The 13,561-nt window shown below is 42.7% G+C and overlaps 1 protein-coding gene across 1 annotated transcript; it reads left to right on the top strand.

The window, feature by feature from the left end:
* Positions 1-56: 56 nt before the first annotated feature.
* On the top strand, positions 57-407 carry LOC102407107 (60S ribosomal protein L39). The gene has a single exon (XM_025296517.1). It carries the CDS (start codon positions 72-74, stop codon positions 225-227), a length of 156 nt encoding a protein of 51 aa, XP_025152302.1. The 5' UTR covers positions 57-71; the 3' UTR covers positions 228-407.
* The last annotated feature ends 13,154 nt before the right edge of the window (positions 408-13,561 follow it).

Genomic DNA, 13,561 nt, shown 5'->3' with positions numbered 1-13,561 from the left:
TTTTTAACATCTTACTTATGACTCTTTTCTCTTCTCCGCCATCCTGTGTGCGGTTGAGTTCTCTCCTCACCATGTCTTCTCACAAGACTTTCAGGATCAAGCGGTTCCTGGCCAAGAAACAAAAGCAGAATCGTCCCATTCCTCAATGGATTCGAATGAAAACTGGCAATAAAATCAGGTACAACTCCAAGAGAAGACATTGGAGAAGAACCAAGCTGGGTCTATAAGAAGCAAGCTGGGTCTATGAGAAGTGGTCTTAACATGTGTGCCACACATGTTAAGACCACTTTTTTAAGCAGCCAAATCACAATGAGAACATCACTACTGTAATGCTTGGCTCCTGATGTTATTTCCTCACTATCAGTCTGAGACCCAGTAATAAATATGAAACATTGGAAAAAAAAAAACATCTTACTTATGTTAAGATTTCTAGGTCATGAACCTGGTACTGTATATCTCTGTTTATTTAGATCTTCTGTAGTTGTCTTGTACATCTTTCATCACACTTATTTCTAGGTATTTGGTGCTTTTTGATACTCTTACAAATAATATATATTTTAAAAATTTTATTACCTGTTTCTTTTAATAAGATATGTTATTTTCCCAAAAACATCAAATTGAAATTTTATAAAAGAAAATATATTCCTAACCCTGTCACCTAAAAAGTCTTCATTTCTTAAGCATTTGAGTCCTTTTGTTTTAATGTTTTTAATTATTGAAAACATGATGTAATATAGAAAATCTGTGAATGAGAGAGAAAAATCCTAAAGACCTTTCAGTTTTACATATTACTTTTCAATCATTCTCTCTAAGTTTCTGCACTTTAAAATATTATCGTAGTGATAGAATACACACCATTTTGTAATGTTAAAATATAAACTGAGGCATTAAAAAATATATGTTTATTTGAGAAAAAATCGATTCAAATAGGGCAGTACCAAGCCAGAAGTGAGTAAGAGCTCTCATTCCACAGGCACTAGGGAAAAGACTTTTATAGAGAAATTGTTCTTGCTGTTTAGTTGCTAAGTAGTGTCTGACTCTTTTGTGACCCTATGAACTACAGCCTGCCAGGCTCCTCTGTCAATGGGATTTCCCAGGCAAGAATACTGGAGTGGGTTGCCATTTCCTTCTCCAAGGGATCTTCCTGATGCAAGGATCCAACCCACGTCTCCTGCATTGCAGGTGGATTCTTTGCCACTGAGCCACCAGGGAAGCCCTTATAGAGAAAAAATGGAAGCAAAACAAGGAAATCATCTGATTGGCTATAGCATAAGGTTATAGTATTTGGAAAGCCTGGTCAGCCATTTGTGATTGGTTGTCTTTAGGTTTAGATTTCTTAACCTTGAGGCATTTATAGGTTTTTTGGTTTGCTTATGTAGGCAGTAAAAGTATTAGAATCACCTCAGTGTAATGTATTTAACAATAATTAAAAATGAATGTTTTGGCAAACATTTTCCATATTTCTATAGAATTTATGAATACATTTAAAATAGCTACATAGAGTTCCAGCCTGTTAATCTACCATAACTTACTTCGTACCCCCCTGTTGTTTTCCTGCTCAGTGAAAATGGCTAGTAACTATTTCAAATTAGGAAGAAAGACAGTGGGAAAATATAGACAACTAGAAAGGGAAAATAGACACACAGAAATAGAAGGAAACTTGCAGAAAGAGATATAGCATAGAAAGCAGAGGGGTTTTTTTCTTGGAGTCATATCTCCACCTTGTGGTACTTTAGGATAGTAACGCTTAATGTTTCGATTTAAATCAAAGAACACAATGGCCCTTTTTGTGTGTGTGGAAGGGAGGTTTCTCTCACCCCTGAAACATCAAGCAACTGTATATCCTTGAACACTGAAGAGTTTTAAATGGAATAAACCAAATGTGGAAAAGTTGAGTTAAAATGATGGATCTAGTTTGAAGGACATGGGCTTGAGAAACAGGTTCAGATAGACCATTATATTCACAGCTCGCTCTCAAGTGATGGGTATCAATGACTTCTTTAAGTCATTGATGAAGCCACAACTGTGTAGCCTAGGAAGTTGTTACCTTTGTGTGAAAATGATTCTGAAGATTTAAAAGGAAAAGTGAAGAAAAAAAAAGGCTGGTTAAAGCCTTACCATTCAAAGTGTGGTAGGTAGAGCAGCCGCATGGACATCACCTAAGAGCATGTTGCTGCTGCTGCTGCTGCTGCTAAGTCGCTTCAGTCGTGTCCGACTCTGTGCGACCCCATAGACAGCAGCCCACCAGGCTCCCCCGTCCCTGGGATTCTCCAGGCAAGAACACAGGAGTCCGTTGCCATTTCCTTCTCCAATGCATAAAAGTGAAAAGTGAAAGTGAAGTCGTGAAGTCGTGTCCGACTCTTAGTGACCTCATGGACTACAGCCTACCAGGGTCCTCCGTCCATGGGATTTTCCAAGCAAGAGTACTGGAGTGGGGTGCCATCACCTTCTCCGAAGAGCGTGTTCTAGAAGTGCAGATTCTTGGGTCTCACGGTAGATCTGTGTGTGTGTGTGTGTGTGTGTGTGTGTGCGCGCGCGCGCTCAGTTGTCTGACTCTTTTGTGACCCCGCCCGCCAGGCTTCTCTGTCCATGGAATTCTCTAGGCAAGAATACTTGAGTGGGTTGCCTTTTCCTCCTCCAGGGGATCTTCCCAACTTAGGGATTAAACCCCATCTCCTGCATCTCCTTATTGGCCAGCTGATTCTTTATCACTGAACTACCTGGAAAGCCTCTCCCACTCCCACCCATAGGTCTACAGACTCAGAATCTGAGCTCAACAAGATTCTTAGGTGATCGGCTTACACATTAAAGTTTGAGAAGCACTGAAAGATCTAACTCCTCATACTTGATTCTCTATCTTGACTGCATATTCTTTGCAGCCAAGATGGAGAAGCTCTATACAAACAACAAAAACAAGACCAGGAGCTGACTGTGGTTCAGATCATGAACTCCTTATTACCAAATTCAGACTTAAATTGAAGAAAGTAGGGAAAACCACTAGACCATTCAGGTATGACCTAAATCAAATCCCTTATGATTATACAGTGGAAGTGAGAAATAGATTTAAGGACCTAGATCTGATAGATAGAGTGCCTGATGAACTATGGAATGAGGTTCGTGACATTGTACAGGAGACAGGGATCAAGACCATCCCCATGGAAAAGAAATGCAAAAAACCAAAATGGCTGTCTGGGGAGGCCTTACAAATAGCTGTGAAAAGCAAAGGAGAAAGGAAAGATATAAGCATCTGAATGCAGAGTTCCAAAGAACAGCAAGGAGAGATAAGAAAGCCTTCCTCAGCGATCAATGCAAAGAAATAGAGGAAACCAACAGAATGGGAAAGACTAGAGACCTCTTCAAGAAAATCAGAGATACCAAAGGAACATTTCATGCAAAGATGGGCTCTATAAAGGACAGAAATGGTATAGACCTAACAGAAGCGGAAGATATCAAGAAGAGGTGGCAAGAATACACAGAAGAACTGTACAAAAAAGATCTTCATGACCCAGATAATCACGATGGTGTGATCACTCACCTAGAGCCAAACATCCTGGAATATGAAGTCAAGTGGGCCTTAGAAAGCATCACTACAAACAAAGCTAGTGGAGCTGATGGAATTCCAGTTGAGCTATTTCAAATCCTGAAAGATGATGCTGTGAAAGTGCTGCACTCAACATGCCAGCAAATTTGGAAAACTCAGCAGTGGCCACAGGACTGGAAAAGGTCAGTTTTCATTCCAATCCCAAAGAAAGGCAATGCCAAAGAATGCTCAATCTACCACACAATTGCACTCATCCCACACGCTAGTACAGTAATACTCAAAATTCTCCAAGCCAGGCTTCAGCAATATGTGAACCGTGAACTTCCTGATGTTCAAGCTGGTTTTAGAAAAGGCAGAGGAACCAGAGATCAAATTGCCAACATCCGCTGGATCATGGAAAAAGCAAGAGAGTTCCAGAAAAACATCTATTTCTGCTTTATTGACTATGCCAAAGCCTTTGACTGTGTGGATCACAATAAACTGTGGGAAATTCTGAAAGAGATGGGAATATCAGACCACCTGATCTGCCCCTTGAGAAATCTGTATGCGGGTCAGGAAGCAACAGTTAGAACTGGACATGGAACAACAGACTGGTTCCAGATAGGAAAAGGAGTACGTCAAGGCTGTATATTGTCACTCTGCTTATTTAACTTATATGCAGAGTACATCATGAGAAACGCTGGGCTGGAAGAAGCACAGGCTGGAATCAAGATTGCCGGGAGAAATATCAATAACCTGAGATATGCAGATGACACCACCCTTATGGCAGAAAGTGAAGAGGAACTAAAAAGCCTCTTGAGGAAAGTGAAAGAGGAGAGTGAAAGAGTTGGCTTAAAGCTCAACATTCAGAAAACAAAGATCATGGCATCCGGTCCCATCACTTCATGGCAAATAGATGGGGAAACAGTGGAAACAGTGTCAGACGTTATTTTTCTGGGCTCCAAAATCACTGCAGATGGTGACTGCAGCCATGAAATTAAAAGACGCTTACTCCTTGGAAGGAAAGTTATGTCCAACCTAGACAGCAAATTGAAAAGCAGAGACATTACTTTGCCAACAAAGGTCCATCTAGTCAAGGCTATGGTTTTTCCTGTGGTCATGTATGGATGTGAGAGTTGGACTGTGAAGAAGGCTGAGCGCCGAAGAATTGATGCTTTTCAACTGTGGTGTTGGAGAAGACTCTTGAAAGTCCCTTGGACTGCAAGGAGATCCAACCAGTCCATTCTGAAGGAGATCAGCCCTGGGATTTCTTTGGAAGCAATGATGCTGAAGCTGAAACTCCAGTACTTTGGCCACCTCATGTGAAGAGTTGACTCACTGGAAAAGACTCTGATGCTGGGAGGGATTGGGGGCAGGAGGAGAAGGGGACGAGAGAGGATAAGATGGCTGGATGGCATCACTGACTCGATGGACGTGAGTCTGGGTGAACTCCGGGAGTTGGTGATGGACAGGGAGGCCTGGCGTGCTGTGATTCATGGGGTCGCAAAGAGTCCGACAGGACTGAGTGATTGAACTGAACTGATTAGAACCACCTGGGGAGCTTTCAATACTCTATTGTCTGGGTCCATCTCTGATAACTAATGAGTGGTGGGGGAGGGAGGATAGGGACTTGAGTATTTCTTAAAAAGGTCCCTGCTGCTGCTGCTAAGTTGCTTCAGTCGTGTCTGACTCTGTGCGACCCCATAGATGGCAGCCCACCAGGCTCCCCTGTCCCTGGGATTCTCCAGGCAAGAACACTGGAGTGGGTTGCCATTTCCTTCTCCAATGCATGAAAGTGGAAAGTGAAAGTGAAGTCGCTCAGTTGTGTCCGACTCTTTGAGACCCCATGGACTGCAGCCTACCAGGTTCCTCTGTCCATGGGATTCTCTAGGCAAGAGTACTGGAGTGGGGTGCCATTGCCTTCTCCGAAAACGGTCCCTAGGTTCTTTTTATCAGCTGCAAGGGTCGAAAACTGCTGGCAGAAATCTTTTCCTCTGCCATTTTAAGTTCAAGTGAAGGGGTTGGGGATGCGGGTGGGGCTGGGGTGGGGGGCGTGGGTTGCAAATTAACTGACAAGAGATTAACAGGAAGAAAGGAAGTTACTCAGTAAGAGTAACTCACTGAATAGCCAGAGTAAAGCTATATACACCAACTTAACAAAAGGAGAAGTGGGGAGGACTTCATACTTCAAAGTATGGAAAATTCTGTTTGGCTTTTTGACGCCAATAGGCAGCCGGTTCCCTCTTTGGTGTTAAAGGTCAGTCATTTCCCAATCAGGAAAATCCCTCAGTGGAGTGAGGGGTGGGAGTCAATGGCAACTGTGTTTTCAGGAGGCTCCGCTTAAGGTTTTTTTTTTAATGCTCTTTTTATGGCTCATATCAGATATTATTAAAATAATTTTCATACAACTTTGGTGGGCTCTTCATCTTTTTTAAAAAAAAAAAAAAACACACAATCCCTCTTTTAAATTTTCTTTGTATTTGGCTGCTCTGGGTCTTCTTGCTACTCTTGTGGCAAGTGCGAGCTACTCTCTAGTTGCAGTACGCAGGCTTCACTCTGCGGTGGCTTCTCTGCTTGTGGAGTCCAGGCTCTAGGGTGCGGGCTCAGTAGTCGTGGCGTAAGGGCTTAGCATGCTTCCAGCATGGCATGTGGAATCTTCCTGGAACAGGGATTGAACCTGAGTCCCCTGAGTGGGCAGGCGGATTCTTAACCACTGGACCACCAGGGAAGTCCGTATTCATTCTTTTAGAGGTAGCATTCTAGCACCACCATTCTGTTACTCTATATTATATAATATATATTGTATATATGTTACTCTAGTACACCATCCTCCACCTCACCCAGGCTTAAAACCTCTCCTAATCTGCAGCTCAGTGCCCCGTATTTCAGCTGCTCCATACTTTTAACCTCTGTCCCTCACCTCCCTGACTGCGCTGGTTGACAAACTTCTCCCCCATACATACTCTCTACCACATTACCTTATGTTTTTTATCACGCATGTTTTATTTATCATGCAGATCAATACCTACAATTCTCTGTCTCAAGGAGAGCTTGGACTCTTTATCACTATACCCCCAGATCCTAGAACACTATCTGATAAATAGTGGGAGCCCAAATATTTATTGACTTTCTCCTTCCACTTTCATCACTGCCGTTCCAAACACCCTACAGATTCCTCCTGGAAAATCCTTAAGCTCAGCTTCAACGCCAGTTCCATGAGTTCTTCCCTGCCCCATATAAGAGTGGTAATTACATCCTCAGAACTTTCATAGCGTAAAGAGACATAACTTATTTTAATTTTTTTAAGCTTTTTATTTTGTACTGGGGTATAGTCAATTAACAGTGTTGTGATAGTTTCGGCTGAACAATGAAGAGACTCAGCCATACATATACATGTATCCATTCTCCCCCAAACTCCCCTCCCATCCAGGCTGCCATATAACATTGAGAAGAGTTCCATGAGCTATACAGTTGGTCGTTGTTGGTTATCCATTTTAAGCATAGCAGTATGTACAGACACATGACTTCTTTTAAAACTCACGGTAAATAACAAGGTCCTACTGGATAGCATCAGATGAGATCAGATCAGATCAGTCACTCAGTTGTGTCCAACTCTTTGCGACCCCATGAATCCCTGCATGCCAGGCCTCCCTGTCCATCACCAACTCCCGGAGTTCACCCAGACTCACGTCCATCGAGTCAGTGATGCCATCCAGCCATCTTATCCTCTCTCGTCCCCTTCTCCTCCTGCCCCCAATCCCTCCCAGCATCAGAGTCTTTTCCAATGAGTCAACTCTTCACATGAGGTGGCCAAAGTACTGGAGTTTCAGCTTCAGCATCATTCCTTCCAAAGAAATCCCAGGGCTGATCTCCTTCAGAATGGACTGGTTGGATCTCCTTGCAGTCCAAGGGACTTTCAAGAGTCTCCTCCAACACCACAGTTGAAAAGCATCAATTCTTCGGCGCTCAGCCTTCTTCACAGTCCAACTCTCACATCCATACATGACCACAGGAAAAACCATAGCCTTGACTAGACGGACCTTTGTTGGCAAAGTAATGTCTATGCTTTTCAATATGCTATCTAGGTTGGTCATAACTTTCCTTCCAAGGAGTAAGCATCTTTTAATTTCATAGCTGCAGTCACCATCTGCAGTGATTTTGGAGCCCAAAAAATAAAGTCTGACACTGTTTCCAGTGTTTCCCCATCTATTTCCCATGAAGTGATGGGACCAGATGCCATGCTCTTCGTTTTCTGAATGTTGAGCTTTAAGCCAGCTTTTTCACTCTCCTCTTTCACTTTCCTCAAGAGGCTTTTTAGTTCCTCTTCACTTTCTGCCATAAGGGTGGTGTCATCTGCATATCTCAGGTTATTGATATTTCTCCCGGCAATCTTGATTTCAGCTTGTGTTTCTTCCAGTCCAGCGTTTCTCATGATGTACTCTGCATATAAGTTATAAAAGCTGACAATATACAGCCTTGACGAACTCCTTTTCCTATTTGGAACTAGTCTGTTGTTCCATGTCCAGTTCTAACTGTTGCTTCCTGACCTGCATACAGATTTCTCAGGAGGCAGATCAGGAAAACTCTTTCAGAATTTCCCACAGTTTATTGTGATCCACACAGTCAAAGGCTTTGGCATAGTCAATAAAGCAGAAATAGATGTTTTTCTGGAACTCTCTTGCTTTTTCCATGATCCAGCGGATGTTGGCAATTTGATCTCTGGTTCCTCTGCCTTTTCTAAAACCAGCTTGAACATCAGGAAGTTCACAGTTCACATATTGCTGAAGCCTGGCTTGGAGAATTTTGAGCATACTTTACTAGTGTGTGAGATGAGTGCAATTATGCGGTAGATTGAGCATTCTTTGGCATTGCCTTTCTTTGGGATTGGAATGAATACTGACCTTTTCCAGTCCTGTGGCCACTGCCGAGTTTTCCAAATTTGCTGGCATATTGAGTGCAGCACTTTCACAGCATCATCTTTCAGGATTTGAAATAGCTCAACTGGAATTCCATCACCTCCACTAGCTTTGTTCATAGTGATGCTTTCTAAGGCCCACTTGACTTCATATTCCAGGATGTCTGGCTCTAGGTCAGTGATCACACCATCGTGATTATCTGGGTCGTGAGGCTCTTTTTTCTACAGTTCTTCTGTGTATTTTTGCCACCTCTTCTTAATATCTTCTGCTTCTGTTAGGTCCATACCATTTCTGTCCTTTATCGAGCCCATCTTTGCATGAAATGTTCCTTTGGTATCTCTGATTTTCTTGAAGAGATCTCTAGTCTTTCCCATTCTGTTGTTTTCCTCTATTTCTTTGCATTGATCACTGAAGAAGGCTTTTTTATCTCTTCTTGCTATTCTTTGGAACTCTGCATTCAGATGTTTATGTCTTTCCTTTTCTCCTTTGCTTTTCACCTCTCTTCTTGTCACAGCTATTTGTAAGGCCTCCCCAGACAGCCATTTTGCTTCTTTGCATTTCTTTTCCATGGGGATGGTCTTGATCCCTGTCTCCTGTACAATGTCACGAACCTCATCCATAGTTCATCAGGCACTTTATCTATCAAGAGGGAACTATATTCAATATTTTATAATAACCTATACTGGGAAAAGAAGAGAAGCGAAAAGCAAAGGAGAAAAGGGAATATATAAGCATCTGAATGCAGAGTTCCAAAGAACAGCAAGGAGAGATAAGAAAGCCTTCCTCAGCGATCAATGCAAAGAAATAGAGCAAAACAATAGAATGGGAAAGACTAGAGATCTCTTCAAGAAAATTAGAGATACCAAGGGAACATGTCATGCAAAGATGGGCTCGATAAAGGACAGAAATGGGATGGACCTAACAGAAGCAGAAGATATTAAGAAGAGGTGGCAAGAATACACAGAAATGTACAAAAAAGATCTTCATGACCCAGATAATCATGATGGTGTGATCACTCACCTAGAGCAAAACATCCTGGAATATGAAGTCAAGTGGGCCTTAGGAAGCACCACTACGAACAAAGCTAGTGGAGCTGATGGAATTCCAGTTGAGCTATTTCAAATCCTGAAAGATGATGCTGTGAAAGTGCTGCACTCAATATGCCAGCAAATTTGGAAAACTCAGCAGTGGCCATAGGACTGGAAAAGGTCAGTTTTCATTCCAATCCCAAAGAAAGGCAATGCCAAAGAATGCTCAAACTACCACACAATTGCACTCATCTCACACACTAGCAAAGTAATGCTCAAAATTCTCCAAGCCAGGCTTCAGCAATACGTGAACTTCCTGATATTCAAGCTGGTTTTAGAAAAGGCAGAGGAACCAGAGATCAAATTGCCAACATCCGCTGGATCATGGAAAAAGCAAGAGAGTTCCAGAAAAACATCTATTTCTGCTTTATTGACTATGCCAAAGCCTTTGACTGTGTGGATCACAATAAACTGTGGAAAATTCTGAAAGAGATGGGAATACCAGACCACCCTGATCTGCCTCTTGAGAAATCTATATGCAGGTCAGGAAGCAAGTTAGAACTGGACATGGAACAACAGACTGGTTCCAGATAGGAAAAGGAGTACGTCAAGGCTGTATATTGTCACTCTGCTTATTTAACTTATATGCAGAGTACATCATGAGAAACGCTGGGCTGGAAGAAGCACAGGCTGGAATCAAGATTGCCGGGAGAAATATCAATAATCTCAGATATGCAGATGACACCACCCTTATAGCAGAAAGTGAAGAGGAACTAAAAAGCCTCTTGATGAAAGTGAAAGAGGAGAGGGAAAAAGTTGGCTTAAAGCTCAACATTCAGAAAACGAAGATCATGGCATCTGGTCCCATCACTTCATGGGAAATAGATGGGGAAACACTGGAAACAGTGTCAGACTTTATTTTTTGGGCTCCAAAATCACTGCAGATGGTGATTGCAGCCATGAAATTAAAAGACACTTACTCCTTGGAAGGAAAATCATTACCAACCTAGATAGCATATTAAAAAGCATAGAGATTACTTTGCCAACAAAGGTCTGTCTAGTCAAGGCTACGGTTTTTCCAGTGGTCATGTATGGATGTGAGAGTTGGACTGTGAAGAAGGCTGAGCGCCAAAGAATTGATGCTTTTGAACTGTGGTGTTGGAGAAGACTCTTGAGAGTCCCTTGGACTGCAAGGAGATTCAACCAGTCCATCCTAAAGGAGATCAGTCCTGGGTGTTCCTTGGAAGGACTGATGCTGAAGCTGAAACTCTAATACTTTGCTACCTCATGTCGAGTTGACTCATTGGAAAAGACCCTGATGCTGGAAGGGATTGGGGGCAGGAGGAGAAGAGGACAACAGGGGATGAGATGGCTGGATGGCATCACTAACTCAATGCACATGAGTTTGGGTAAACTCCAGGAGTTGGTGATGGACAGGGAGGCCTGGCGTGCTGCGGTTCATGGGGTCACAAAGAGTTGGACACGACTGAGTGACTGAACTGAACTGAACTGATACTGGGAAAGAATATGAAAATATATGTATTAATATATAATCTGAATCACTTTGCTGTACACCAGAATCCAACACAACATTGTAAATTAATTATACTTCAATTTAAAAAGACCCTTACATATGTAATTTAGTATCTATTTATTCAATAGAAATTTATTGAACACCCCTCCTGTACCAGGCACTGTGTTAAATGATATTAAGACACCATTCAGGCTCTCAAAGAAGTTGCTCTCCAGGAGAAAGAGATAATCCTCTAAATGGATGATTGTAAGTCAGAGGCTGCAGTGAACCAGGGGAGGGGTAATCAACACTCTTGATCTGACTTGGTTTTGGATTCTGCTTTTGACCACTTACTCTGTGACCCTGAGCAAATGACTTTGCCTTACCAAGTCTTGGTTTCCATATCTTAAATGGAGATAATACCAGGGCCTACCTCACTACATTGTGATGAAAATTTAAATAACACTTGTAACACGTTGAGCAGGTATCTAGTATATAGTAATCATTCAATAATGTTAGCTAGTACTATCATGTCTAACTCAGTATTGGAAGGTCTGGAAAGGCTTCCTTAAAAAGTGACTTCAAACTGAAAACCTGAAGAATGAGAAGGAATTAAGAAAGGGAGGGAGGGAGGAGGGAAAGGAAGTAAGGCCCTAAAAAGAAAGAACAGTAAGGTGCAAAGGGCTTGAAGGTTGTTTGTAGTAGAACCTGAACAAAGGACAAAGTGTTCTGGTGTCCTTTGGAGCCCCAGCCTCTGCTGGCACTAAAAGAGATTTCACACCTAAATTTCATTTGGCCTTTGATGGCAGCTGTTGGTCTGTTTTTACTTCTTTATCACTGATCAAGTCTAAGATTAAAACCCCCCTCTGTGTTGTGGGGGTGAGGGTGAAGGTGGTGGGGGGCAGTGATGAGTATGTGGGGGGCTCAGGCACCCCCCTCCACACAGAACTACTGGTTGGGCAGGCAATGAGGCCAGTCATTTACTCCTACGTCCCCTCTTCTATTCCCCTCACTTCGGGCTTTCTACTGAACCCAGGAATCCCCACTGCATGGTAAACAGACTGTTATGTTTTACCCTCCTTAGAACTCATACTTGGCTACCTTACCCTTATTGTATGAATTCTCCCAGCTCCAGGATGGAAAAGCAAGAAAGAAGGGACCACATTTTCCCAATTCCCTAATGCAGATTCAGAAACATTAATCCTCTGCCTTTCTGTAAAAATTCTTATTCTGAAGTTTATCCTCTTCACGATGCCCCTGACATCTGACCCCCACCTACCAACATGACCCAGGTCACCGTGTTTCCTCTGCTCTGGACATTTGGGCTATACAGGCCTTCTTGTTCTTCACACCCATAAGCCGGTTTCAACTTAGGGCTATTGGTCTTGCTGTTTCTGTAAGCCTGAAAGGCTCTTTTCCTAGAACTTGTTACGGTAGCTCCTTAATCATTCAGGTCTTTGGCTCAAATGTCTGTTTGGAGAGGCCTTTCTTGACCCTTCTCTCTAAAACAGTACATCTGGTTCCATTACTCTGCATTATTTTCTCCATACTATTTACTGCCATCTGAAATTATGTATCTGTGTGTGTGTGTGTTCAGTCACTAAGTCAGGACCGACTCTGCAATCCCATGCACTGCAGCATGCCAGGCTTTCCTGTCCTCCACTATCTCCCAGGAGCTTGCTCAATTATGTATCTACTTGATTGTTTTCCCCACTAGAATGTAAGTACTGGGAGTGATGAGATTTTATCTGTCGTTGTCAACAGCACATAGAACAATGTGGTTTTTTTTGCACGTTAAATATTGACAATATTTAAATGTGTTAAATATTGACAATAAATGAATACATGAATAGTTTAACTAAGAGGCTCTAAACTTTAGAGTTGGGCTTCACAGGTGGCTCAGTGGTAAAGAATCTGCCTGCCAGTGCAGGAAATGCATGAGACTTGGGTTTGATCCCTGGGTTTGGAAGATTCCTTGGAAGAGGTAATGGTAACGCACTCCAGTATTCTTGCCTGGAAAATCCCATGGACAGAGGAGCCTGGTGGGCTATAGTCCAAGGGGTCGCAAAGAGTCAGACACAACTGAGTGAGTATACACACAGACTTTCAAGTGAAAAGGTATGGTCAATGAGCTCAGCCCTTTGGAAATTTCCACTTACCATATCAGGGCCATAGACCAAGGACCATGAATAAGGGCTTCATAAAAGTCTGTAAGTTTTGTTCATTACCAAACTCCTGTTATGTGCCAAGCACTGTACTCTGGAAAGGATCAAATGATGAACAGAAAGAGTCATGGTTCCTGCCTTTGAGAATTTGCAATTTAGTCCTCTCTAAGAATGGCAACCCACTCCAGTACTTTTGCCTGGAAAATCCCATGGACGGAGGAGCCTGGTGGGCTGCAGTCCATGGCGTCGCTAGAGTCGGACACGACTGAGCAACTTCACTTTCACTTTTCACTTTCATGCATTGGAGAAGGAAATGGCAACCCACTCCTGTGTTCTTGCCTGGAGAATCCCAGGGACGGGGGAGCCTGGTGGGCTGCCGTCTATGGGGTCGCACAGAGTCGGACATGACTGAAGCGACT

The sequence above is a fragment of the Bubalus bubalis genome, chromosome 11 (assembly GCF_019923935.1).
Source record: "Bubalus bubalis isolate 160015118507 breed Murrah chromosome 11, NDDB_SH_1, whole genome shotgun sequence".
Lineage (NCBI taxonomy): Eukaryota > Metazoa > Chordata > Mammalia > Artiodactyla > Bovidae > Bubalus > Bubalus bubalis.
This window is presented reverse-complemented; position numbering and strand designations above follow the sequence as displayed.

Bases quoted from the DNA above. Each gene is read 5' to 3' on its own strand.
- LOC102407107 (XM_025296517.1), top strand. From the start codon at position 72: ATGTCTTCTCACAAGACTTTCAGGATCAAGCGGTTCCTGGCCAAGAAA.